The 25,793-nt window shown below is 52.3% G+C and overlaps 10 protein-coding genes across 10 annotated transcripts; 4 read left to right on the forward strand and 6 right to left on the reverse strand.

Moving 5' to 3' along the window:
- Window positions 1–349: 349 nt before the first annotated feature.
- On the forward strand, window positions 350–598 carry J7T55_014159 (uncharacterized protein; the record flags this gene model as incomplete). The annotated part of the gene is made up of 1 exon (XM_053132212.1): window positions 350–598. The coding sequence occupies one exon, from the start codon at window positions 350–352 to the stop codon at window positions 596–598; it is 249 nt and encodes an 82-aa protein (XP_052989760.1).
- Window positions 599–1,147: 549 nt separating this feature from the next.
- J7T55_014160 (uncharacterized protein) lies at window positions 1,148–1,669 on the forward strand (the record flags this gene model as incomplete). Its single annotated transcript, XM_053132213.1, has 1 exon — window positions 1,148–1,669. The coding sequence occupies one exon, from the start codon at window positions 1,148–1,150 to the stop codon at window positions 1,667–1,669; it is 522 nt and encodes a 173-aa protein (XP_052989761.1).
- Window positions 1,670–1,860: 191 nt separating this feature from the next.
- On the reverse strand, window positions 1,861–4,097 carry J7T55_014161 (catalase 1; the record flags this gene model as incomplete). Its single annotated transcript, XM_053132214.1, has 2 exons — window positions 1,861–3,855; window positions 3,918–4,097. 2 exons carry the CDS (start codon window positions 4,095–4,097, stop codon window positions 1,861–1,863), a joined length of 2,175 nt encoding a protein of 724 aa, XP_052989762.1.
- A 1,619-nt stretch (window positions 4,098–5,716) lies between these two features.
- J7T55_014162 (methyltransferase) lies at window positions 5,717–6,478 on the reverse strand (the record flags this gene model as incomplete). Its single annotated transcript, XM_053132215.1, has 1 exon — window positions 5,717–6,478. One exon carries the CDS (start codon window positions 6,476–6,478, stop codon window positions 5,717–5,719), a length of 762 nt encoding a protein of 253 aa, XP_052989763.1.
- An 832-nt stretch (window positions 6,479–7,310) lies between these two features.
- On the reverse strand, window positions 7,311–8,853 carry J7T55_014163 (uncharacterized protein; the record flags this gene model as incomplete). The annotated part of the gene is made up of 3 exons (XM_053132216.1): window positions 7,311–7,913; window positions 7,977–8,221; window positions 8,283–8,853. The coding sequence occupies 3 exons, from the start codon at window positions 8,851–8,853 to the stop codon at window positions 7,311–7,313; spliced, it is 1,419 nt and encodes a 472-aa protein (XP_052989764.1).
- Window positions 8,854–10,296: 1,443 nt separating this feature from the next.
- J7T55_014164 (uncharacterized protein) lies at window positions 10,297–12,035 on the reverse strand (the record flags this gene model as incomplete). Its single annotated transcript, XM_053132217.1, has 3 exons — window positions 10,297–10,308; window positions 10,392–10,565; window positions 10,641–12,035. The coding sequence occupies 3 exons, from the start codon at window positions 12,033–12,035 to the stop codon at window positions 10,297–10,299; spliced, it is 1,581 nt and encodes a 526-aa protein (XP_052989765.1).
- A 1,976-nt stretch (window positions 12,036–14,011) lies between these two features.
- On the reverse strand, window positions 14,012–16,938 carry J7T55_014165 (uncharacterized protein; the record flags this gene model as incomplete). Its single annotated transcript, XM_053132218.1, has 7 exons — window positions 14,012–14,133; window positions 14,196–14,369; window positions 14,587–14,741; window positions 14,861–15,055; window positions 15,243–15,367; window positions 15,507–16,774; window positions 16,839–16,938. The coding sequence occupies 7 exons, from the start codon at window positions 16,936–16,938 to the stop codon at window positions 14,012–14,014; spliced, it is 2,139 nt and encodes a 712-aa protein (XP_052989766.1).
- A 2,211-nt stretch (window positions 16,939–19,149) lies between these two features.
- J7T55_014166 (uncharacterized protein) lies at window positions 19,150–19,356 on the forward strand (the record flags this gene model as incomplete). The annotated part of the gene is made up of 1 exon (XM_053132220.1): window positions 19,150–19,356. One exon carries the CDS (start codon window positions 19,150–19,152, stop codon window positions 19,354–19,356), a length of 207 nt encoding a protein of 68 aa, XP_052989767.1.
- A 1,118-nt stretch (window positions 19,357–20,474) lies between these two features.
- Window positions 20,475–23,461, reverse strand: J7T55_014167 (uncharacterized protein; the record flags this gene model as incomplete). The annotated part of the gene is made up of 6 exons (XM_053132221.1): window positions 20,475–21,152; window positions 21,230–21,826; window positions 21,898–22,071; window positions 22,146–22,679; window positions 22,742–23,026; window positions 23,237–23,461. 6 exons carry the CDS (start codon window positions 23,459–23,461, stop codon window positions 20,475–20,477), a joined length of 2,493 nt encoding a protein of 830 aa, XP_052989768.1.
- Window positions 23,462–24,907: 1,446 nt separating this feature from the next.
- Window positions 24,908–25,465, forward strand: J7T55_014168 (uncharacterized protein; the record flags this gene model as incomplete). The annotated part of the gene is made up of 1 exon (XM_053132222.1): window positions 24,908–25,465. The coding sequence occupies one exon, from the start codon at window positions 24,908–24,910 to the stop codon at window positions 25,463–25,465; it is 558 nt and encodes a 185-aa protein (XP_052989769.1).
- Between the last annotated feature and the right edge of the window lie 328 nt (window positions 25,466–25,793).

Consider the following 25,793-nt stretch of genomic DNA (forward strand, 5'->3'; position numbering starts at 1 on the left):
CCACGAGTTTTTAGCAGCTAGGCCGACCATTTTTTTGACCGCGTCAACTCAGCCCCACGACGGGTATCATGACTTCCTTTTCAGTCCTGTGATTAGAATTTTTCAATTATACAAAGTCCGGAGGCATCCGGCAAACAGATCCTCCGAATGACTCCAAGCGTTATGAAGCGTCGGCCGCCCTAGGCCGTGAGGTGGCACACGGCGAGAATAAAAAGGCGAGGAGAGCCTCCGAAGGCCGAAGGTTAGTTCCAGACCATATCCTCATCACTACAACATTGGAAGACCAGTTTTCGCGAACGAGCACCATCACGAGACAATCCACATAACCATAACAACAACAAATCGAACCATGGCGCACACGGCGACGACCGGCAGCTCGTACAACAACAACTCTTACTACTACTGCTACGACTGTGGATATTACATCCCATCGGGCTACTACTGCACCCACTCCTACTATGGCAACAACTATGCCAACACCGTCAGCAACGTAAACAACAGCAGCCACGGGGTCGTGCTCGTTAACCGGAGACACCGGTCGAGCCGCAGTCCAAGACACACCACTCGTTATACAGTTACAACTCGTTACTATGTTTAAGCCTACATTCTGAGAAACGATTCAGCATAGTGGAAACTGTTGGAATATGATTTAAAGGAAGGCGTTGAAGGCGTACATTGGAAAGATCGGTCCTATGTTGGTGGATGAGATGACATGGGATCTTAAAAAATATAAAAAAGGTGGCCTAGCGTTCAAATTGGGTTTGTGTCGAAGCATAAGCTTGTATCAATTCGGATGATCATTCTTGGTGGGTTGATTTTCAGATCAAACGTCGTGTTTGGATTCTATTGCTGGAATGTTGCGCCGTGTCATTGGCTCAGCCACTCGTGAGCGGACGGATAGAATGTTATAAGCCTTTGGTTCTTGGAGATTAAGAAATGAAATATTGTATCGCTCTCGTTTGAGGTTCTGGTTACCAAAGATTAGAGCAAGTGACTCTTCAACAAGCAAACAAGTGAATGAAGTGAGGCATGGCTCAACTCAGCCATGTCCATGACAAGCATCACAACACATATAAAAGCGCGATGTCCTCAGCCGGTTGTCAAGCTCTCCCCTTTTGAGTACCGACAACACCGAGACTCCGACAGAATGGAGAGCCACCAAGAGCAGGAAACCGAACCTCCAAATACCTCTCAACCAGCCAACACCGACGGAGATGCCACCACCGAAGCCACAGAGCCGCCCTCCGGGCCGCCCACTGCTCCCCCATCCCGCAAAACGACTGACCCACCTGCGGAAGGCACAAGTATTGCCTCCGACCCAATACAAGCCGATGGTTTCAGCCTACCACCGTGGCAAACAGTCGAGTGCCACCACAAGGGTTGCGACGAATGCCACGTGTCTATGACCTCCGACGAGCTTTCCGCCACAGACCTCAACACTCACTACCAGAAAGCAGCAGACGTAGCAAGGAGCATGGTGTACGCATTCCATGAGGACAAGTTCATGGTCAAGAACGTCGATATGTCGGGCTGCAGCCACGAAGACAGGTGTTGTCTGGTGGTGGAAGTCACTACTTCACAGTGGCCTGAGCTGGTGGCGGCTGAGAAGAAGGTTGATGAAAATGGGGGCCCAGCCAAAGACGAAGCAGGCGCGGACGAAGACGATTGAGCTTGGCAAATTTACGGGAGTGAACTCGGAACACAGCCGCAATACACAAGAGTAGCCACAAAGATCATGCCAGTAAAGTGCCAGTGCAAGAAGCTTCCAAGGACTCGTGATTCATTAAGAATTAAATCGCTCAATTTCAAAAAAGATTCGTGCAGGTCTGTTTCAGAACGAGTGATTACTCTGCCCTGCCTTTAGTATGCCACCTGAGTGCTCAGCCCGTCCGACTCTCTGTCCCAGTTTCTGTGTAGCGAGATGGAATGCAAGAACGTGCCTACAAAGCCAGCCCCCTCCTTTGCGATGGTGAACGATTCACCGAAGCTGTCAGGCTTGACCTGGCCAAGCGTCACCACGCCGTAGCTCTCCACGGCCTCGGCGCCGCTGGAGAGCTGCACGTCCGGCAGTTGGAATGCCGCCTGCAGAAGCTCGACAGCCTCGCCAGTGCCGCCGACGGTCTTGAGGTGGCCAAATGCCTCACGCACCCAGTGAAGGGCACGTCCACTCTTCTTGAGCGTGTCGATGGACTCCCTGCCGCCGGGAACGAACACTGCGTCGACCATGGTCGACCGGAAGCCCTCCAAGTGGTGGTGTGGTCGAACGCCCTTGCCCTGCTCCCTCTTCTGGCCCGCGGCAAAGACTTCACTCCGCTTAGTCCCGATTATGATAGGGGTAGCCATTGAACCGGTGACAGCTGTCTTGACTGCAGTGAAAGCCGTGGAGTCATACCCATCGGCGATTATAATCGCCACGCGTCGGCTGGCGATGGTGGTCTTCATCGGAGGAAAGTCGAACTGCGACAGACCCTTCGACTTCTTGCCATGGTTGGGATTGCTTTCTCTCTGCGGCACTTGCGCGCCGACCAACTTGGCGACGTCCTTGGCCAGATCCATGTCGATGTCTGCAAGACGCGACGCGAGATTCTCGTAGACAATTGGATCATCACAATGGTCGAGCTCAAATCCGAAAGCGTTCATGACGTGAGACTTCTCCGAGGGGGTCAGGCTGTTATAGAAAAGCATGGCCTGCTTGAAGTGCTCTCTGAATTTCTTGCTCTTGGTGCGTTGCTTGATACCCTCAATCTTCTGCTGATACTCAATATACGCGCCCTCGTTGGGTTGGGCGGGAGGGTTCTTCGAAAACCGGTTAGGCCAGTAGTTGACAGTACTCTTCCTTATTGTGTGGCGCATCTGGCCGTCTGAGTTGAAGTTCATGACGGGGCAGACTGGTCGGTTAATAGGCAGCTCTTGCCAGTTGACACCCAGCCGGCTGATCTGTGTATCATGGTATGAGAAATTACGACCCTGCAGAAGAGGATCATCGGAGTGACCAATTCCAGGAACCAGATGACTCGTGCAGAAAGCAACCTGCTCTGTCTGTGGGAAGAACTCGTCTACGTTGCGGTTTAACTCCAGCTCACCGACGTAGCGAACAGGAATAAGATCTTCAGGCCAGACCTTGGTGGCGTCGAGGATATCGAATTCAAAATTGTCTTGGTCCTCCTCACTGATGACCTGAACACCAAACTTCCACTTGGGGAAAGCGCCGTTGTCGATTGCCTCCATAAGGTCCTTGCGGTGGAAATCGGGGTCCTGACCGGCAAGCTTGAGAGCCTCATCCCAAACGAACGAGTGCACGCCAAGTTCTGGGGTGAAGTGGAACTTGACAAAGGAGCGCTTGCCTTGAGCATTGATGAGTGTGTACGTATTGACACCGAACCCTTGCATCATGCGGTATGATCGTGGAATGGCACGGTCTGACATGGCCCACATGTACATATGTGTGGCCTCGGTGTGGTTGAACACAAAGTCCCAGAAGTTGTTGTGGGCACTCTGTGCCTGGGGTACTTCATTGTGGGGCTCAGGCTTGCCGGCGTGGATGATATCAGGGAATTTGATAGCATCCTGGATGAAGAAGACAGGAATGTTGTTGCCAACAATATCCCAGTTACCTTCCTCAGTGTAAAACTTGACGGCGAAACCACGGACATCTCGCACAGTATCAGCGCTGCCTCGGCTTCCAAGCACGGTCGAAAAGCGCAGAAATACAGACGTCTCGCGGGACGTGTCTGTCAGTACTGGGGCAAAAGTGAGGTCACTAAGGCTCTCGTGGATGCGAAACGTTCCAAAAGCGCCAGTGCCACGGGCGTGAACCACTCGCTCTGGGATGCGTTCATGATCGAAACGGGTGATCTGTAAAGGTTCAGTGATTGGAAACATGTGAGGAAATAGTAACTGATAAAAAGTAGCCCCACCTTCTCGCGGGAGAACGGGTCCTCAATCAGACTGGGCCCTTGACGGTCCTCGTTGGAGATGGACAACCAGTGTTCGGGGTTGGGCGTCTTGACACCGTAGTCGGAGGTGATATTAGTCTTGTTGGACGGCTCCTTGGTGTCCGTGGCCAGGTCGGCGATCTTGTCCCCTCCGGAACCCATGATAGCGTCTTTTGCGGACTTCACAGAATCAGGGATGATAGAAGCCATAGAAAGACTACAGAGAATCGAATTCACTGACTGTTTTCAGAAACAGGAAGCTCAATGGATCAAAGTAGGTGCTTGAGAAAAACCAAGTGACGCAGGGCGCAGCTTCATATATGCAACCTGCACATTGGAGGATGGAGAGGGAGTGAGGGACATATTGGAAATTCAAAGGCAGGCATTGGATCATCAGCGAGCAGCTACCGGTTGACGTCAGAGAGACTGGCTGAGATGGAGTCTGGGGAGGAGCGTAGTGCAAAGGTGATGCTAGATGGAATCACTATTACGCCCTTGCACAGGGGGAGAAGAGGGTGGAGGCAGGTAGGCTACACAGTTGCCCCTTCAGGTCGGGAATTCGGGAAGTGGGCAGTCGCCTGGGTCGGGGCCAGTACCTTGGAGTGACGAGAGATTCAATGTTGTGTAGCTTGTGCGGCCGATTGTCCAATGCTGTGGGCTGCATCTTGGATCTTGGCCGGTGCTATCGTGAGCTACTGACACCGTCAGAGGTGTTCAAAAGTGGCAGAGGTGATGTGGTGCACATGCAAGTCTGATGTAATTTGCCGGACTGACACCTCCGCTTTTCCGTGACATTGGTCTCCTCCTGCCATGGGCTGTCTGTCACTTTCGGAACCTTCCGCCGCTACTCCCTGCGTGTGGCTTTGGGCCTTGAGCTTGACTCTAGCATCTGGTAAGCGATCAGAAATCACCGTTCCCTAACTGGCCAGACAGTAACAGGCTGTCTCTGCGCAGGTGGATGGACAGTGTGATGGGTGGCAGACAGTGGGGCTGTGAATGCAGAAGGCCACCAGGGTTAGAATCTTACAATATACTATGCTCAAATGCGGGCTTTCGCCCCTCTATGCAAGCCCACTCATCGGCTGCACTCGCTACTCGTCTAGTTCGTTCTGGAGTCCACTTTATTGATCTCAAATTCTCGAAGGTATTGAAAATGGACGCCACGCAACCGCCACCTAATTCTCGGGAGAAGAGCAAAACGAAGTGAAAGAACTCGTGCATTTCTGGTATTTGGGTCGGTGAACCAATCGTATTTCCCGACTGAAATAGTAATAGTTTTTTTTTTTTTTTTTTTTTCATTTTTTCTTCTTCATCTATACGGGCAGGGGACTGGCAGCTGGGGGCAATCTACGAAACTGAGGACATATCTGGAGGAGATGGAGACCAAAGCTGCGCCGGAACAAAGTATTGGGTAATGCAGTGACCCTCCTTCTAGTATAACATAGATTCTGTACCAGCTGATACTGAAGGCAGATCATCCCTTCGAACGAACTTGACCCTCGGGATTTCCCAGGTACGGCTGTTCGGGCAAAACTTCGCAGGGCGAGGTAGATGAAAATTTAAGATTAGTCAACTAAAATATTGTACAACTACCTCAGGATAAATACGGTTTCCTGCCCCAAACAAAGCGCATTGGAAAGAATGCCCCTATCTCATTTAACTCCTTCTTCAAGTCTTCCTCCAATGTATCCAATCGCGCTTCTGGCAGCGGCTTTAGAGATTGATCCAGAGCTACCATACTAGTAATTAGCATATCATCACATATAGCAGATGTCAATCGATTACTCACCCTTTGCCGCTCCCGCAAAAGCCCGCGCAATGATCAAGTCCGCTACAATGCCTTTCCTGCCCAAATCCTCATCCGCCACATTCCTCTTTCCTACTGCCCGCATCACCCTCCGCTCCTGCACGTCCTCAAGTCCGGCTTCCTCTAACCACGTCTTCATCTTCGGCGCTTCTAGGGGATCCGCCCCAGATGCCTGGCATACCGCCCGGATGCATGTAAACATGTCGTCGTAGCGCGGGTTCTCCTCGGGCGTCGGACAAATCCGATCGCAATCCCCGATCTGAATCCAGCCACCGGGCTTGACGAGCTTGATATGCTCGTTAACGACGGCACGCTGCTTTGCACCGGATCCAGCGGCGATAAGAATCATGCGCATATTTATGAGATCAAAGGATGCCTGCCAGGATGATGGAAGCACTGTGTTGATGTCTTGCTTGACAAACGTCATATTTGGGGGGATGGTACTAGGGCTTGGGAAGAATGAAGAGTTCAGATCAGTACCGGTGAACGTATGTGTACCGTGGGGCGGCGTGGCCAGCGAGGATTGAACATCGCGCATCCATAGGCCGTCTGCAGTTCCGACATCAAGTACGGCTCGTGGAGTGGTAGAGAAGTCTAATGGCGGGAATATTAGAGTACCATCTGCTGCTTGCTTGAAACCCAGATGGTAGATAGTAAGTCGACCAATATCGGTACTGATGTCCGTGTCCTTGAGGTTGCGGTACCATTGAGGGGATGAGAATGCCGGGCTTGCCATTTTATCTGAACGCTTTCCGATGAAAAAGAGTAAAGCCATGAAAGGAGTGGGGAAAGAGCATGCGTTGTCAGACTTCATGCCTGGCAATCGGTGCTTACTTTACCCCTGCCGAATCCTTCAGTGAAAAGCAATCTAAGTTCTCTGTCAGCCACGAGGACCCTAACTAGTCAAGACCAAAGCTCTCTCATAACACAAGCGCAGGACGGCATCCTCATAGGTGCAGCACTCTCTTACGATAATTCTCTCGAGCCTTCTACCCAGCTGTAACTTGGCCTGCCTGGGCATTAGTGTGTAGAAGTGTGGCAGGGAAGACTGGGTCTGGCAAATATGCGATTGTTTGTATTCGAAGTGGGCTTGTGTGTGCTAGATTCTGAGGGCAGAAGGGCCCAGGGCACCCTATTTAAAGACGTGGGACCCCCAATTCACTGACCCCCTATTCACTACCACAAGAAGTGCCCAATAGTGAAGCTTGCGAAATTCCTGACCATATGGTCATGTTCAAAATCGCTGAGAATATCCACTCGTCTCTTAAAGTGTTGTGAGAGCTTGCTCATCTGAATACTCTTAAAGCTGATGTGTGGGCCTGTAGCTTTGTCAACGCTGCTTCAATGTCACCGGACACACTATATACTGTTACTAGCTTGACATCCGGGTATTATCTAGGTAGCAATATTTACATGACATATTTCTTTTTTGTATCAATGGAGCGGCTAAAAAGTTCATTTTGAGGCTATGGTTTGGGAAGCAGTAGGTACTACCATTGTCATAATTATCACCTCATCCCTAAGGAAACTACGACATTGACCAGTTCATACACTCATTATTTGTAATCTCAGAGAACCCAGGCCAAAGCTGCCATCGCGCTAACTAACAGGGACTTCGTCACGCCTGCGCCGAGCCGTCCCGCTCCGGAGTTCGAGCCAGCCGTGCCACTCGGCGAACTCGTGTCCGACGTCCCACTCGGCGAGCCGCCCTGGCCATTTCCGCTGGAGTCGCTGGAGTTGTCAGCGCCCGCGTCAGTGGCTGGCGCCGCGGCATCAGCAATGAGCAAGCTGGAAACCGCAGCGAACACGTCCAAGTTCTCGCCGGCGCCGGTGGTGCCGTCAGTCTCGGCGGGGTCGACAAACGTCTGGTTGCGCCAGTAGAAGCCGCAGCTGTGGCTGACAGTGCCGTTGTCACTCTCAACGCACTGCTTCACGGCGGCCTCTGCCGAGGTCTGCAGGACGGGGAGCACTTTCTCCGCAAGGAAAGGGGCGACCTGTGTCGCTGAGGCGAGCCATCGGTGTACATATCCCTTCATGAAAATCATGTCGGTGGTGCAACTTTCGATGCCTTCGCAGGCTGACTCGTAGGCGACGCCGTCTGGGAAGAAAGTCTCCAGCAGAGCGTTGGAGAGCTTCTCGGCACGATCGCGCCAGATGTCGGAGCCGTTGGTCTGTGGCTGGGTTAGAGGGGGGATTCCTGTGCCTTGTTCCCTGGTGGATTGAGGAGAACTTACGTAGTTATACATAAATGCGGCGCCTTGGGTGAGCATCGCTGCGTTTTGAGACCATTGGAACTTGCTGATATCGGTGCAGTTGGTATCAACATGCGCACCGTCATACACAGCCCAGGTCTCCTCGTCGATAAAACCGACTCCAGTCAGCCAGTTCCAGGTATCCTCAGAGTAGTCAGCGAACGTTGAATTGCCGGTAAACCTGGCGAGGCGGGCCCCCATGTTGAAGAAACATCCGTTGGCGCTTGCTATGAGATATGCATGTGAGTATTCAAACAGACACCTAAGCGAAGCTTTGCAAATACTGACTTGCTTTCCACTCATACCCAGCATTTGATGGCAGGATTTGCCAGCGAAGGCCACCGCCGCACTGATCGTCGTGCCTGTCCGGGGACGCCTGAGTCTGCCAAACATTCTTTGCGATATCGATCCACCGCGGCTCGCCCTCCGGAGTTGGGATCTCGTACTCAGCAGCCAGTAGCGCGGCCGAGCCCCAAAAACACTGGTCATCATTTCCCATCGAAACGGTCCAATTAGGGGGCAGGTAGTCGTCATTCGGGCCTACTTGGAAGAGCAACGCTTCGGTGGTGGCGTCCTTGTAAGAGTCGTCTCCAGTCAAGTGCCAGTAGTCAAGATATGTAGCGAAGAAGTTCGCACCCATGTACCAGTAATAATCACCATTGGGCGGAGGCCAAGAGAGAAGACCGGGAATATTGCCGGGCTCTTCGCCGGTGTAAAAAGTCATCACATCCTTTGCGAGCGACTTCGATGACTCCACGATAGCGTCGTGGGAATCGACCTTGAGCTCTGCCGCCGCGCCAGGCAGAATACCTAGCAGCAGCAACGACCCCGACAGTACCGTGGCGAGAGAAGTGACCATTGTGAGCTCGGACGCCGTGGCGAGCGTCGGCAATTGGGAGGCGAAAGGAGGGGAAGAGGTGTAAAAACCCCAGTCAGACGTTAAGGCAAGCACCTTAGGATTTTAAAAGAGCGATGACTGTGACGAACGAGCGTGGACAGTCACTGAAGCAAAGCCTTCCCTCTAGAGCGGCTGAATGTTCCCGCGAATTGTGCTGTCAATCAGGCGACGAAAGAGACAAAAGAGACAAAGAAGAGGACGCAACAGAAGACAGATCACGACCACACGAAGGGAACCACAAACAGTCGCCGAGCTCTCGTGAAATGAGGCCGTGCTTATAGACAGAGATTTACCCGCCGCACCAGTTAGACCTGGGATGCCCTCTCAGCCGGTGCCTGCTTGGCACGCTAGGCCTAGCCAGCCATACGAGCTTCCCACCAAGCAAACATCGAAATGCAACTGTGGTGTCCGTTTTTGGCGTTGGATTTCAGAATCCTTCCGACGCGCCACCTCCTTTTGCTTCCTGTCAATGCATGTCAATAAACTCGCACAAAAAGACTTCGGACTTTGTCCCTGTTTATATTACCTGAATGCCCGTCATCATACCCTGCATTTCTTCTGCGACAGCAGGAGGCCGTAAGCTTTCACAACCTCTATACCGTGACGATTCGTTTCCGCAGTGTCGCCATTGAAACCAGATGTTAGGACATATGAGCATCCTTTCAAGCTTGTTGTCGATTACTGCAGCAGCTGAGCCAGGTTCTGTGAGCATGGGCTTCCATGCAGGCTGTTCTCGAAACTCAGAGTACGAACACAGTGCTATGACCAAGCACGCGAATAAGCAGCCAAGAAAAGATGCTTACAAGCCGGATCCTTCGTAAATTGGTAGAGCGATAGAGCATCAACCTGGTTCAACATCTGATGGTGCAACCAAATCTAATGGCCTCAAGGGACAGGTGAGTTAAATATCTTGATTACGATATGAACATGAACACCACCGCGTGCGGTAGCAAATAGTGCGAGATTCTAACCCTCGCCCTGTAAGTCTTTCCGAATATCTCACAAATCCTGAACTCCTCCCCGCCTGTTGGTTGACGGGTATGCAATGCTATTCTAGCAGTCTCTTCGAGGTGTCGCCCACCCTCTTTCCTGAACGCCAATGAAAATCAAATGATATGGGAAAGATCTCTTTCGCGGAGGCAAAGATACAAGAACGTGAAGCCGCTGTAACGCGAAAATGCTACGCGGAGTAGCAGACATATTTGACTATGGTGTGACGGGTGCGTCTCACAAGGTCCTTTTCCGGGCCACCCACATGATGACTAGCAGCACTGCAGAAAAGCCTGCGAGGTGCAAAATCATGTGGTCAAAATCGTCGAGACGGCCGCAGCCGATCGTGCAATAGCCTACAGCTCCAGCTTCGTGCTTTTGAGGAGGAAATTATTTGCGTTAGCTTTGATGCCCTTACTGGTGCGACTGCAGAACAAGAGATGTGAAGTGAAGATCATTTCGAGGGGTGAATTGTGGAAAGGAAGGGTTATCTGTTTTAAGTTGCTTACAGTTGCTCCCAGGGCCAAATCCCACACATCCGTGGTGGCAAGCACTGTACCATCCGCAGCCAATGCCTTCGCGACAAGGTACGAGCCATTGAACTTGAGTGGTATGACTGTCTCGTAGCCACGTTTCTTCACATTCTGTGTGAAAGTGATGTTTTCCCTCCGGTTTCCCTCCATCTGTTCGTTCGCGGTCAGTGGTCTGCGTTGCTGAGCTACGCGTGAACATGTCCGCGATGCATGGGTTTAACTCACAAGATCCCAAGAGTGCACCTCCGTGGCCCCATTCCAGCTGACGTATGCAAAATTCTCGTCTCCCGCGATGCTAGGCTTCCAAATGGGGTGGGCCGTCCAGTCCATGGTCCACGCGCGATACACTGGCTGAGTGTTGGTAGACTCGTCAAACCACGGACCCAGCATCGCATCAAGGACGATCTCGCCATCCTCTGTGTATTCAGTAATAACCGGTGTCGTGCCCCAACTCACAAGCACATTTCCATTGTCGAGCTTCTGAATTCCCCCCATTGCCCAAGATGCGATATCCATTGGGTGATAGTACTCATGCACGACCTCGGCGGTCATTTTCTCCGTGTCGATGCGCAAGTGAAGGCCCCTGGAACAAGTGCCTTCGGGGCAGCCGGGCGAGGGGTTGCCCGGATTCAAGTCGTGGTTGTCGAAAAGGGTGATTTCGGTCATTTCGTCATTGAGGAACCGCGCCGTGTGCTGGAAGCCGAAGTTGGTCGCATTGCCGCCGCTCAAATCGGTGAATTGGTTGTTCTTCCCGCCAAGCTGCCAGATCACTGACCCGTCCTTGCCATTAATGTAGACCAGTGATTTGATGCGACGCCCAGATACCAAGAAATTTCCTTCTTTGGTCTTCTGCATGCTGTTGATGTGGAAAAAGTCCCAGCCAACCTCTTCGGTGGGTGCGCCATAGTCTCCAGTGCCCCAATTCACCTCAGTCTCGTTGATGTCGAAATGTTGGCTGGCGCGCCACAAGAACTTCAGCTCGCCTGTTACAATATCAATCTCCTCAAAAATGCTGTCCAGCAGCCAGCCATCTTCTGGACCGCCACCTGGTGCATTGGTCATGTCGAAGGGAATCCTCTCATAAGCCGTGATGAGGGCAGTTCCATCATGCGTCAGTTGACATTCGTGCGAATCGGCCTTGGTGTGAACCATCTTGGCCGAGATGTTGTAAGCTAATTGATACGAGTCGTCGTACAGCAAGCATTCGCCCAACCCGTGACCACGGTAGTCCCTGCCCTCCCAGAAAGTGAAATAGGGCTTGTCGTTAAACATTTGTATCCTGGGGTTGTTTGCCGATGGCCATACTGGGTCGCCATAGACCATGCTGAAATCTGTGGTGTCGATGATGAATGGTGTTGCTCCTTGCGAGCCAGCGACTGATGACATGAATAGATACTTGCTAAGCCCAGACTTCTCAGGGTACCACTGATTTACCTGGAAAAGCAAGCCGAGCGTGTTCGTTGATTTGAATGATTGATTAGGGTGGACGCCATAGTAGCCCTCATTGTACCTCTCGTAATCCGTGATGTATGGTTGGGGAAACTCCTCGGCCGCCACGAGGCCGGCTCCGACGGCGAGGCTGCCGATAAGGACGGCAGGAAGCTGATTGAAGCGACGCATGTTGTGAACCTGAACCTAGATGGGGCCAGGGTCTGGTGGGTCAGGCTCGGCTAAACCAGAAAGACGACTTGATCCGGTGAGGAGTCAACGGAACCGATGTCGACGGAGGCAGGTCAAGTCAAACTACTGTCATCGCAAAGAAAAGATGACAGGCAGGCGGCGTGTGCGAGATGCCAGCGACAGAGGACTTAATAGTCTGGAGAGGCGCACGAACTGTAATGCTGGCAACTTCTCGAGCAGGGTACAGCGCCGATTGGCATAGGGGAGCTCCTCCACCGGCACCGATGCAGTGGAGGCCGGGAGAAGATGATGGAGGGGTCCCTCCACCCTGGTGTGGAGAACTTAGGACAGGATAGAAGGGTCAAAGGTGTGTTTCTGGAGATTTGAAGGGGTTGTCGTCTTATCGATCTGCGAAAAGATGGGAGTATCGACAGGAGATAACCTAAGAAAGTATGGCAGAAATGGGAGAGATGCGATGGGAGCCAAAGGGTGTGCTGGCAATCCAGTCTTGCTCCTCCGCCTTGGCTGTTGGTCGCCGTGGGTTTGGGTTATCGAGGGACAGAAAAGAGCGCTAGTGAGTTCATATATGGATTCAAAGAGACGTAGACAAGGTGTATATATGGAAGACTGAAAAGGAGAGTCGAGAACAAGAGGAGGAAGGACGATGGCTCAAGGAAGAAGAGAGCAGAGAGAAGAGAATAGAAGAGACGGAATTCGATTCAAAGCATCATGCCACGATCAGTTCTTTCGAGCCACGCGGGGGATTGGGTACAGGATGTAGACTCCCAAGCAAGAAAAGATCGTACCGTCGCCAATGCTGATTGCATTGGGAATTCCCCTTTTAGTTGGACTGGAATCCTTTTCGAGAAGCAACGGAAGAAGAGAAGAGGCTGTGAGTGCGACCGCTGACCCACCGAGAGAACGAGACAAGACACACATGCAGCGACGCGTAACCTTTCAAGGTGGGAACAACTGCCCCCCCTCTCCATTACGAAAGCCCGCCGGGCGCAAACTGTCCCCTACTCTACTCTGTCAGTTTGTGCAGTACGTACCTTGGCTGCTTGACCTGCAGACTGGCATGGCAGGCTGGAGAATGCCCACATGCGAAATTCCCTTTTGCGGCATGCTGAGTGGCAGAGAGTGGATGCTCCTGGGAAGGTGTGTCGTCATGGTGGGTGAAAAGATTGGGAAGTGGCCGTCCTGCAGGGGACCAGGGGACCAGGGCAGCAGGGGCGGGAGAGGGAAGGTGAGCTGGGGTCGCTGCAACCCCCTCCAATTGGACGGGACAACTGCAATCGTGGAAGTCGGTCATTAACTTGATACGGCAAGCGTGGACGTGGGCGCCTCCCTCCCCCAAAAAGCACCTGGCACTGCACTCTGGACGCTGCACAATAGATACCTGGGCATCTGGGCAGCGATCTCCAGTCAGTTCAAGTTTCGACATTGTTGATCTCACATGTCTCGTTGCTGAAGGGTCCAGTCTGGTCCTGGGATGTCCTACGTCTGGTCGTCATGTCACGCCAAATATCCTCCTCACCTCATCAAGAGCCGGCCCAGACTCCAGATTGATGGAGAATGGCCAACACTCAGCCTGTGTGGCGGGCAGGGCAATCCATCTTTTCCATCCTGGATTTGGCCTCTGCTGTTAGTCGGCTGGCTCGCTTCGGACCCACAACAAGCCCCTGGATCGACCGGGTTTGAACGTCCAATGCAAGCTGTGCTAATTTTTGCACCAGCAGAAATGCGGATGATTTGACATCCAGAAAGGGGATGAAACGAACCACAGATTACGACGACCACAGCCCTTCGAGTCGAGCAGGGCATCTGGACATGTCACTTGAGGCCACCCACAGCCTTGTATAGATCAGCGACACCAGTGAATGGATGTATCCCACGCGTCAATATCGACAAGTACCAAACCAACCATTCAGCATAGCCCGAGCCCCTCCAACCCCGCTGTGAGCGAGCATACACACTCAGAGGGCTTCCTCCAGATGTTTGCTCAAGCAACAGATCCAGCTCACTGGTGGCTCCAAGACGTTGTGTGCGGAAATAGGCGACACCTCATCAACCTGGGACGACACCTCGTCGGCAGGCGCTGCGGCTCGGCGGCATTGTCATTAGGCCCCCTGGTTCCCCCCGTACTCGCACTGGACCCACTTCCAGGGCTGACCACCCAGAGGGTACAGTACAGAAGCTTCAAGCCGGTCTCTGCAGATGTCACCTCTGCGACTGCTGTGTGACCGTCCATCTTCCATCTGCTACTGCATCGCAGGTGTGCATATACGGGGCACGTGGCGTCCGTCAGCGGCACGAGCTTCGACGTCCGATTCTCTGGCATGAACACCTTCGAGGGAATCAACACGGCTTAATCGTTCCGACAGTTGCGGTCTGATTCACGCTGGGCATGGATCGTCACTGTCATGCCGGGAAGGCAACACCGACTTCCGCAGCCAGGACCGATTTCCGAGACGCTGATGAGTCCCAATCTCATCAATACAATCGGCCAGGATATCAAAATTTCGACGTTGGAGACGCGTCGCTTACGCACGATCAACGGTGAACGCGTTGAGTCTCTCTTGCTTGGACACCCAGTCTCCTGCGCCTTGACCGACATCGCCGTATTTACGATTCTTCTCAGATGAGCTAATCCGGTACAATTCATACCCTGCGATTGTCGATTGGGAGTCACCAGTTGGCTGCTTTCTGGACGCGGCTGGAGACGAATGATCATAACAACCTAACTCAACAAGACGCTTCGATTTCCATGTCCTCTACCAGCCACACATCTCTGAACAAACGGAATCAAATCATGCGCGTCTTACAGCCTAGCTAACGGCTTCTCGGCCTTCGCCTTATCACGTAGAATCTTGCGCAATATCTTGCCCGCAGGACTCTTGGGGATAGCATCTACCAGCACGACGCCACCTCGCAGCTTCTTGTGGTTCGCGACCTTCTCGTCCACCCAAGCGGCGATCTGATCGCTTGTGAGATCCTTAGAGCCCGGCACCACATATGCCCTGCAAAAGAGAAGACAATGCGTGTTAGCAACCTTACTACACAGGATCTTGCGACAGGAGGGATAGAGCCGGCTGGTTAGGTCTCCCCAGGGCAGAATTATTTCGGAAACTGTATGGCCGCATCGTGTGTAATGCAACAACTCCACAGGATCGCGAAGTGCAGGGACCAATTTTGCGGGTTGCTTACCGTGGCACCTCGGTACCGTCTTTCTCGACTCCAATCACGGCTGCATCTACAATCTTCGGATGTGACAGAAGCGTGGCCTCAAGCTCTGCTGGGGCGACCTGCATACCCTTGTACTTGATGAGTTCCTTCCAAGGATCCATTAGCTCTCATTTTCAGCACCTTGACCCCGCCCGGCACAACCGTTCTCTCAGGATTCAAGCGACCACAGTCACACCCTGTCGAATACCCGACGTAAGTACGAGAAGGGACAAATGGCAAACTTACCTTCTTCCGGTCGACGATATAGAACATGCCATCCTTGAACAAACCAATGTCGCCCGTGCAGAACCACCCATCAACAAAGCTCTCGGCATCCGCTTTCGCGTTCCTCCAATACCCTTTCGTTACTACGGGCCCCCTGACCCATATCTCGCCCCTCTCACCGGGCTCGACGTCCTTTCCTTCGTCATCCACGATTCGCGCCTCATGGTTTGCGACGAGCGGGCTGACACTCCCGGTCATTTCGGTCTGGCCAGGCGGCATAGCAGTGATAGCACCAGTCGTCTCGGTCAACCCCCAGACCTGCGTCAACCTTGCCTGTCCCTTGCCCATCTTCTTCGCCGCCTCGATTTGGATCTGTAAGCCCAAGGGCGCAGCTCCACTAAATGCGTGATCAATCGTGTCGAACTGGTCCGTGATACCAGGGTGTTTCGCAAGAGCGAGGTAGATCGGCGGGACGCTGAAGAAATTCGTGATCTTATACCGCTTCATGTACTCGATGAACTTTGGGAAGTCGAACTTCGGCATCCAATAGATCGTGCCACCGCGGTACAGGACGTTAACCAGGTACCCCTGGACACCTGCGATGTGCGCGGCTGGCAGGTGTGCCAGCGTGATATATTTGAGTCCCGGCTGTTCGCGTGCCACCCACTCTTTGGCCGGCTCCATATTTACATACGCCTCAGAAAACAACATCGAATGGCTCAGCTTGACACCCTTGGGCAGGCCGGTCGTCCCGCTGGAGAACAAGATACAGATGACGGTGTTTTCCAATTCCTTCGGATCGGAGATGCGCTCCCACCGCAGCGTCCTGGAAGGCGATAGCTCCAGCCTCCTCCCGCTCCCCTGCACCTTCAGTTCAAGCCCTGGGTCGCCGCCCAGGACCAGCAAGCGCTCCGTGGGGAACTTGAGCTTGCGCACCGCCTCCTCCGTCACGGCCTGCGTGTTCTCGTCGCATATAATCACCGTGGGCTCGACCAGCCCCACCAGGTATGCCAGCTCGCTCGCCGTTGACGAAGGGCTGGGGGCGCTGTAGATCCCGCCCGCGGCGACGGTCGAGTAGAAGAGTGTCGGTAGCATGTAGTGACCTAGGGCCATGACGAGGACGACGTCCTTGCTGCGTCCTTGCCGCCCGATGCCGTAGGTATGTCTCAGGGCGTGTGCGAGCTGTGTGGTTAGCTCCCTCGTGCGGCCTCTGGTCAGGTGCTTGTGCTGCGGGTCGGCGGCGTCGGCGGAGACGATGATCTGGTCGTCGGCTTCGCACAATTTCGAGTCTGATAGTCGAATAACATTTTTAGTGTCTTGTGTTGCGCAAGAAGTCGCTAATGCTTTCCTTACCGAAGAGCGCTGTGAGGAGGTCCAAATTCGGTATATCCAGGTGCTCGGCCGCCCTGTAGATCACGCTGCCGCCGGGCCCCCGCTGTACTGTGGAGGCCATCGTGAAGCCCCAGCGTTTCGCAGATCCAACAACAGTTTAAGCTTGCTCGAACAGGGCTAACAAATTTCCTTTCAAGTGTACAGCTCAGAGAGCAAGTAGTGGCAGCAGCAACAAGACGTAGGAGAAGACCATGAGGCTGATTGCAACGTATCTCAGAACAGGAGCAGGGCCCGCACGAATCATGAACATCGTCTGCTGCGCTCTGATGTCGGGTTGATGAGTGATCCGGGCAAGAGGTACCAAGCACCCGGTGCCCAAATAAAGTTTCGCCGAAAATCCAAACTCAAAAAAAAAGGAGGTGATGCTAATCACAGCCGGGAGTCTTTTTGGGAATCTGAATCGGATCTAAGTATCCGTCCATGCGGGCCACTTGGACCTGCGCAAGTTGGTGCTTTGCTCCGTTGCTACCGCGGCCCACTCTGGGCTGCGAAGCTCTGACGCGTGGATGACGGGGATTGCTCTCGGCTCTGGGCCTTGCCTAGAGACGAGCGGGCAGGCCAGGTCTTTTTAACGATGCCCGTGGCCCGCACGACATGTTGTGAGCTGGCCGTGAACGAATACCAACACCTTCGGCCAGTCACAAGTGTGTCCGCTCGGGTCGAGGGGGACGATGGAGATCGTCTCCCCCCGACCCCGCAGTGTTTCGCGCGTTGCGGCGGGATACCGAGGCACGGCTTGTTCCATGGTTGCACTCGACTTGCTGGGGAGCTTCGTGGATGGAGGTCCTCGCTTGCTTTCCCGTCCAGTTGAGCCGTAGCATCTCTGTGGAGCACTTGAGGTTTTTGTTCTTGGATTCAAACCTCATTTAGGACGACGTTTGGAGGTAATCCACGTCTAAGATGTTATTGGATATCGTCGGTTGCGCAGATGCACGTCATCTTGGGTGAGCGGCCGCTGGGGAAGTCTCCCGAGGGGCTGCCTACTGTGACTACTGTGCCGAATTTCAGCCGACGCCCAACTTCACCTCCTGAGGCCTTCAAGTCCACGAAACAGTCTTTGTCGGCTTGATTTCACATGTACTCTTGGAATGACACTGCCAAATTCTCAAAAATTGCAACACGTCATTGTGGAACCCCTCGCGGCTTGTTTATCCAACGGGAGTACTTACAAGGAGTTATCCGAAGAGAAATTGTTTCAAGGCAGGTTATCCTAAAGAAAGTAATTACAAGAGAAGTTGTCTCATAGAAGATTGTTTCGTAGCATTTTATCCTATATCCAATAATTTCCTGGTCTTTCTGATACTTTTTCACCACAAAGATACTATGGCTGCGAAACGGACACCCGAGCTTGAGCTCGTTGTTCCCGATGCGAGGCAGTATGCACCTGCCGAGTTCTGGGTTGGCCTTTTTATGACGTCTAATTCGGAGATCCGGGCAATTGAATATGTACGTGAATGTTTTCAGGCATTCAGTACGAGAAAATCTATGGCAGAAGTTCACAGATATTGGACAGAGTGAGCCTGTATTGGTCGAGTTTCATGTCTGTGGATGCTTCCCAGGCAGCGTGTCTCCAAGCACTCCGTGGTGCGGCTTATGGCAGCGTTTCTTGGCATCCTCAGCTGCATTATGGGACCTCTTCTCGAAGGCAGGATAGGAGTCAATGTGAACATTGATATCTTATAGAATACTGTACCCTCTATATCTGTGTACCTTTTGACAAGCCTCATGATAGTCTGCTGTTCCAGGGTGGTCCCCACGGATAGCCACCGTCAAGGCCCCTTGCTCAGTCAGACAGAGACATAGAAACGGGAATTTGGTAAAATCGAGAAAAAATCCAGATAGACACTGCCAGACCGCGTACGTTTTGCACACGATGGTCGATGAAGTTGAGGTCGCCATCTCTGCCTGGTGGACTGTTAGCTCACAGGGCCTCGAAGATAGGACGACCGACTTTCAAAAAGTGCGCACAGGCTGCTTAAGCTACTTTAAGACATCAAAGACACTTCCGCCGTTTGTTTCATCAGTGGCATCTTCAGCGCGCATCTAGCTGCCCCCCAAGCACTGCAGTCAGACTGGCCAAAGTCCAAATACCAACTTAGTCAAGTCAATTCCGTTTGGGACCCCGTCCCACTCCAACTAAGCCAAGCACCAGTCTCGAATCTTTACGTGAAGATCTTCAACCAGTCGAGATAGCTGCAATCCGCGGCGATGAATCGATTTCCTCTGACACACCAAAAAAGGCACACAGCACCACCAACCCGCGACATCCACCATGTCTCAGCTTCCCAACGAGATTTTGGACAAGATTTGGCGCGAGCTCTGCGAGATCGGCTTCGAGCCCCGAATTCTCGAGGCGAAATGGACCGACGTGGGCAACATGAGACTGCCTGCTTTCTACGGCGCTCAGCCGCAGGCCTTCCTGACCCAGCTCTGCCACACGATTGACCTTAGGTCATTCGTCCGTGCCAATGGGCCATGAATCCGCACCTGCAAAATTACTTCCAATCACCACTTTCCACAAGCAAAGTTGGCCCCCAGTTGTGGTTTCGAGTGAGCTTTTCATTCGCACACAAGGGATTGGCGGCGAATTGAACGCACGGGTCCCCCCTGGAGAGAGGTTTCATTTCTTGGAAACTTTCTATTCCAACGAACGCGTCCCATTCTTTCGATTCGAGCGTAACCACAGGCACCACGTACCTATCCTGAAGGATCTCTTAAAGAAGACAATAGTATGTACTCTTTAAAAATATGGCTCTTGTACACAGCATGGACACTAACTTCTGTGCGCATTTATAGGAGAGCTTGAGCTGGGTATGACTGTTAGTACTCATTAACTCTCTCTTTAACATGCAGAGTGCATATATGGCTGACTACATTTGACATTCGCAGCTGAGGGAGGTCCAGTATCAAGTCTCAAATGAGAATATGACGCGTTTGCATCAAAGGATTCGAGAATTCAGACAGTGGGGAATGGAGTAGTTTGGAGCGCTTCTCAACCTTACCCACCTGCCTACCTTTCTCAAAGCCACCACCCAACCACCGACATTTGTGGCTTGTGGCTTGTGGCTTATCTGGAGCAGAAAACCGTTCCAGCCGATCGCACACTACAGCTTTTCCGGCAAGATTTCTACCCCCCTTTTTAATACGAGGAGAAGCGCGACCCGGCTGTCTGGAGCCGTGCCTTAGCGGGCGATCTAGGGCCTTTGGCGCAGGTCCTCCAGAGACCAGAGGCTGGGCAGGCTCGAGTAGTCACAACACCAAAGGCAAGCCTCCTCGTATCAAAGGGTACCTCTAAAACCAACTGGCAGGCTCGGCATTCTGTATATTTGAATAACATATTTGATGGCGAATGCTTGCCTCGTTATTAAGTCAAGGAGCCTTGTTAATGCTGGCACAGTGAATGGCTCAACAACCTCCCCATAGCCCTCTAGCACATGCTACATTCCAGCAACGTCTTAGCAGTCTCCAAGAAAGTGCAAGAATAAATTGGTCTACAATATCGATGTTACACCGCGCCTTCAACTGCGATTAGGCGGGTCAAGATTTGTTGGTGCCTTTCTGAACAATAGACAACATCCCAAGCTCCTAAGAGTATGTTTATTTCCAGGTGGTCGGCCCGAAAGTTTCTCCATCAGCGACGGTCAGTGGAATTGAAGCACCCTGTGTATCCAGATTGTTGAAGGCGTTGGTGATATTCGGGTTGCCGTCGGCGGGCGGGTTCATGAACCACTGTGGAGGGTTGACCTTCTGGGGCAGGATAAGGGCAAAGAAGATGAGCAACGTGCAAATGTACAAGCCCGTGTCGAGGCCCGCCGACGTGATGTAGTTGTAATTCGCCCACCAGCCCCTGAAACGGCGCTTGATGAAGCCGTTGAAGAAGACGCCAACCGCGCCCCAGCACAGGTAGATATACACTGTAGCCGGCGGGATCCAGCCGGTACCGCCGAAGATAAGCGGCCAGTGCAGATACCGAATGCTGCTACGCGGGAAGCGTTTCGCGAGGAACCAGGTAATGACAGGAAGTGCAGCGCCGAGTAGCCAATACCATTGGAGAGACGAGTAAATGCCACCGGCGCCAAACACGCGCGCCGGGCCGATGACACCCCACACAACGGATGCAGTGTAGAAAACACTAGCACCGGGACAGGTGTAGCCATTGGGCTGGTCCGACTCACAGATGCCCGGGATAGTGCCCAGAGCCCAGTTGAAGACGGCGACTTGGACGATACAGGACCAAATACAAGCAACGACTTGCGCCGTGAACGTAATACGCGGCTGTCGGGGAGAGGGCAGCCCAGTTAGCAATGGCTAGAGTAGTGGAAACGAAATGGATAAGTCGGATGTAAACTTACCGGAACTTTGAGGTAGTGACCGAATTTCATATCCTGAATAAAGTACAGAGCTTGAGCCATTGTGATGTAGCCGAAAGTCTTGAAGAGCATCATGGCTATTGGTCGTCCCGGAAGCATGTAACCAACAATAAACTCGGTCAGCACGTTGAGTCCAAGCTGCGTATTGGTGATGCCCTGAACCATGCCGATGGGGACGAGGAAGACAATGGAGAGCAAAAACGCAATGATCAGCGCCCACCACGTCAGATGGGTGTCCCAGACCAGGACCGTAACGAGGGACAAGGCGAACAAGACAGCAAACAATGCATAGTACCACCAATTTGGTGTGTCTCTATACTTGCGCATCATCTTGAGATGAACGTCAGCATCCTGGTTTCGCGCCAATCTCCAACGTTCCACGATCTCGGGACCGTGGAAAATGATCGTATGCACGATGACGGATGATAGGGCACCGAAAGAGACACCGTAGGTGAGGGAGAAGAAAGTCCCCAAGAAGAGAGGCGAGTACTCCTTGTAAGCGGCGACATCAAGTGTCTTCTCGGGGGTCAGGATCTTTGTCACATTATACGCCGAACCGGTGTTGTCGAAAGAGTGGGTCTAAGTTGGTCACATACATAAGTGAGTGTTTGACGTAGGAAGGGTGGAAACCATGACGGCGATTGACTTACGCTCGCAATTGGCAGGTACTGAACCCACCAAGTGTTGGTGTAGAAGACGCCAAGCCCGGCCACCAAGAAGAAGATGAAGACACCGATGAGCGTGTTCACGATAGAGAACAGTGGGTAGGGTAGGGGACTGCCAATGAAGGCAGTCATGATAGTCCAGTCAAATGTGATTGGGAGCTGTACGGTCAGCTGTGGCCCGACAAACGGTAGTAGTGCTTGGGAAGGGATGTCTTATATATGACTCCACTTACAAGACCGAAGCCGGCATTGTTGCCGAAGATTTGGTTGACAACCATGTTATTAGGCGCGATCCAGCAGATCCAGTCGAAATAGGTGAGACCCTGGGCGATCCAACCTGGGAACCAGTACCATGTAAAACTCCCGGCAAAAACGTAGAGGAAATACCGGTATCTACCAATGCTCCAGCCATTGGCCGTACCGGGATCTGTCGGTTTGTGATCGTGGAGAGTATACATAAGAGCCGTCTGGGCCAAGGTCTGGGGCCAGATCATTGCGGCGGGCCAGACCAAGAATCGGCGCACGATTCCGGCCATGCCGAACCCGACACACTGTGTCGTGAGCACTAGGAGCATCTGGAAGCCCCAGCCAAAATTCTGCTTATAGAAGACTTGCTGAGCCAGGAGGACGTCAGTGGCATATGCGACACCTCCCTGAATGGATACCGACGACATCATGACTATGATGGCATGTTCTTTCATGTTGAAAGGGCCGGGGTTGAGATTCCATTTTAAGCCGAACGTATTGAATTCATGGTTCGGTAGGACCTTTGCATGGAATGCTTGTGAGATACCGTATCTTTATGCGGAGAGGATATGCAAAGACTTACACGAGCCATCCCGCATCCGACCGGATACGCGAGCAACTGCACGACGTAGACGTAGATGCTGATTGAGGGGTTGCGAAGAGAGAACAGCAAGTTGACGGCAGAGACAATCGTAGTCGCTGTCAGCCCAATGATCCAGGCCCTGATGGTGTTTGCAGGCATTTCCTCGTCGTAGTTCCGTACTGTGGCCCTAACTTCGAAGTAAGGTGAGTCCTCCTCAAGCAAGGCATGCTCAAAGTTGGCCTTTTTCTCGACATCGTCGGTTTCGGCAACCTTGGTGGCAGCTTCCTGTCCATCGGTCAGCATCAATAACACTCGCGACTCGTTTTAAAGCGTTTGCCATTGATCTCGTTGGAAACAAAATCCAAGAACCATTCGCTGTCGCCTGGCCTGCTGTGGTCCTCTTCTGGGTCTACAGGTCACATCGTCGCCCACGAGCGGTTATGAGCGGCGTTGACGTGCAATCGTATACTCGCATAGAAGGATAGAAGAACGTACAATAGTGTCATAGTCAAGATTGTAGTCCCATTGATGCGTCTTCTTAAATTTCTTCAGCTGATCTACGCTTGAAGAGATAGCACCGTCGTCCTGCCCAGAGCTGTCGATCGGGGGAACAGCCTTCCCATCAGCGTCGACTTGGTTAACGTTGCCGGGCACAGTCTCTTCGATCACGGGGTGATCAGTCGTCCGCCGGGCGAACGGTTTCCGGATGCTAAACGGCATATTGAAGTAGCCAAGGTGTAGCCAACAGCTTCCGTAGCCTCAATGCGATGCCGAACAGGCCAATGGAATTGGAGACGCGAGATGCAGGAGGAAGCGCGAGGACAGGGCAGAACGAGAGACTCGGCGCGATCGACGCGATAGTTATATGGCCAGCGCTTGTTCTCCCAAGCTGCACGAACCTGGGCCTGCGAGTTGACACCCAGAGTGACCCAGATAAGCTTTCCAAGGTGGCCCAAACCGGGGTTGCTCATCCCGGCCCCTGCCCTCCGGGGCCATTATCGTCATGGTCATATCGCCAATCGACCAATGCCACAATCGACCAATGCCATGCTTTAAATCAAGACGCCACAGCACCACCAACCCTTCCCCGCGCGCCAAAAGGATCAAATACCCAGGGTGTGTTATCAAGCTTAGGGTTGGAAGGAGTCGCTGGATGACGAATGATTGTCGAGTCATTGCTTAAATCAGCACGGGACCATTAACACTAACCAACAGACCCTATACACAGCCCGGGCAAGCACAGGATAGCGTCCAACCTGTTCAAACACCTGCCAAGAAGAGAATGGCTCGGGCTGACCTTTATCAGGGACTCTAGGCCGATTTCCGGATTGAGTGCGTCGGGGTCCTGCACGGCGCGGGGTTCAAGGGAGTCAGTCACACACCAGTTGACACAGACGGCAGCGCCAGATCCGACAGGAACTCAATAGTCCTTAATGAACTGCTCCACTGGAGGTACACACGTGTGTAGGCCGTAGTTCTCCCATGTTGTTAGTAATAACTCTGACAACAGGTGCAGCGGTGACGTTATACCGCGGTTCCCAAGTACCCACTTCCTCATGCGCGCTGAGAAGTACCCTTACAGGCTTAGCTCATCGGGACAGCATGACAAGCTTCACAAGCTTTGCTCGGCGGACACCTGCAGTCTGGGCACGCTAAGTTTATTTGCAGTAGTCTACCACTTAAAACTTGTGATTTTGCTGACCAAGCCACTCTAGACTCATTTCGAGCAGCTAATATGATTTGCTGTGCTGTAGTGTTAGATGTCTCTTAGAAAGATCATACTATAATGATAAAGTAAGATGTAATGTATAATTCTTTTAGAACAACATTTAATGAGGGAAAGGGCTTAAAGAGATAAATAATAAAAATATTAGTTTGATATAAGATGCTCTGTCATAGTCATCTTTACCACCTTTACGGAAGCGTCTCACTTGTATGGTTTCTTACGTAGGACAGCGACTGGTCCAAGATTCTCGTCATCACCTGGCTGAATGACTGGCCGCCACGTGCCGTCAGCTGCGACGAGTATCAATTTAGTATTCACTTTGTTTTGCTTCTCTCATTGCCTACTCACATCAAGCCAATAGCTATGAATCCGTGAAGCCCGTGGCCTGGCATCAGCAAAACAAATTGGCCACTATCATTCATCTAGCTCCGTGGCAACTAATGCGCTGTGATGTTGACTGCGGGACACAATTCGTTGGGTTTCTAGTTCTGGACCTAACAAGCGGTCCCAAGGTGGGAGCAAATAGTAGGGACCGCTACGTGGCAGCCAACGTCGACGCGAAGACGACGTTGTACAAGACAGAGAACAAGCCCAGCTCAGGAACCGCCGGCGACATCCTAACGAACCAGTGGGGAGTTGTCAGCTATACCCTGACGGAAGTCAGGGATGCACTCATGCTGACTCATGCCCTCGTTTATACCCTCAAGGCAGTGGTAGGTGAGGAGCTCACTGTGAATTTGTCGTCGTCGTCGGGGGACGTGGACCTGATTACGGCTGATATTCCTCATTTGAACCATCGCCGTGATCTCTGCCTCATTGAAGAGGACCAGCAGTATAAGCGGCTCATGTTCAAAGTCATACGTGACGGAACGTTCAGGCCTGATTGTATATTGACCAACGCACACGGATGGGTGATTTCCACCGAGTCACGCAGTAATGTGGTACAAGAAAAGGCTATAAGAACAAATGAGCTGCGAGGTGCTGCCATCTACAGCTGATTTCTATCTGTTGGCTTTCTAGATTTCTGACTTCCAACTTCCAGCATTTTTGAGAAACAATAAAGATTCGCTAGTAATGGATTTGAATCTTGTTATCAGTGAACGCTTCGTTGCTGTTGGTTTGCTTTTTGTATTGATCACGACCGTAGAAGCCCGCTGAAGAATACACTACGGTCAGTCAGGGTGGATTGTGTATAATGCAGCTTAGCACGGCGACAAGCTCCAGCTAATCGTGAAGCGTATAGATGAGGCGCTCGAATGGATGTGTGTGATAGAATATCCTCCATTATAACTAAAGAATTAAGCTTCCATAATCCTCATCACCCAA

The sequence above is a fragment of the Diaporthe amygdali genome (assembly GCF_026229845.1).
Source record: "Diaporthe amygdali strain CAA958 chromosome Unknown NODE_30_length_622097_cov_64_914702, whole genome shotgun sequence".
Classification (NCBI taxonomy): Eukaryota; Fungi; Ascomycota; class Sordariomycetes; order Diaporthales; family Diaporthaceae; genus Diaporthe; species Diaporthe amygdali.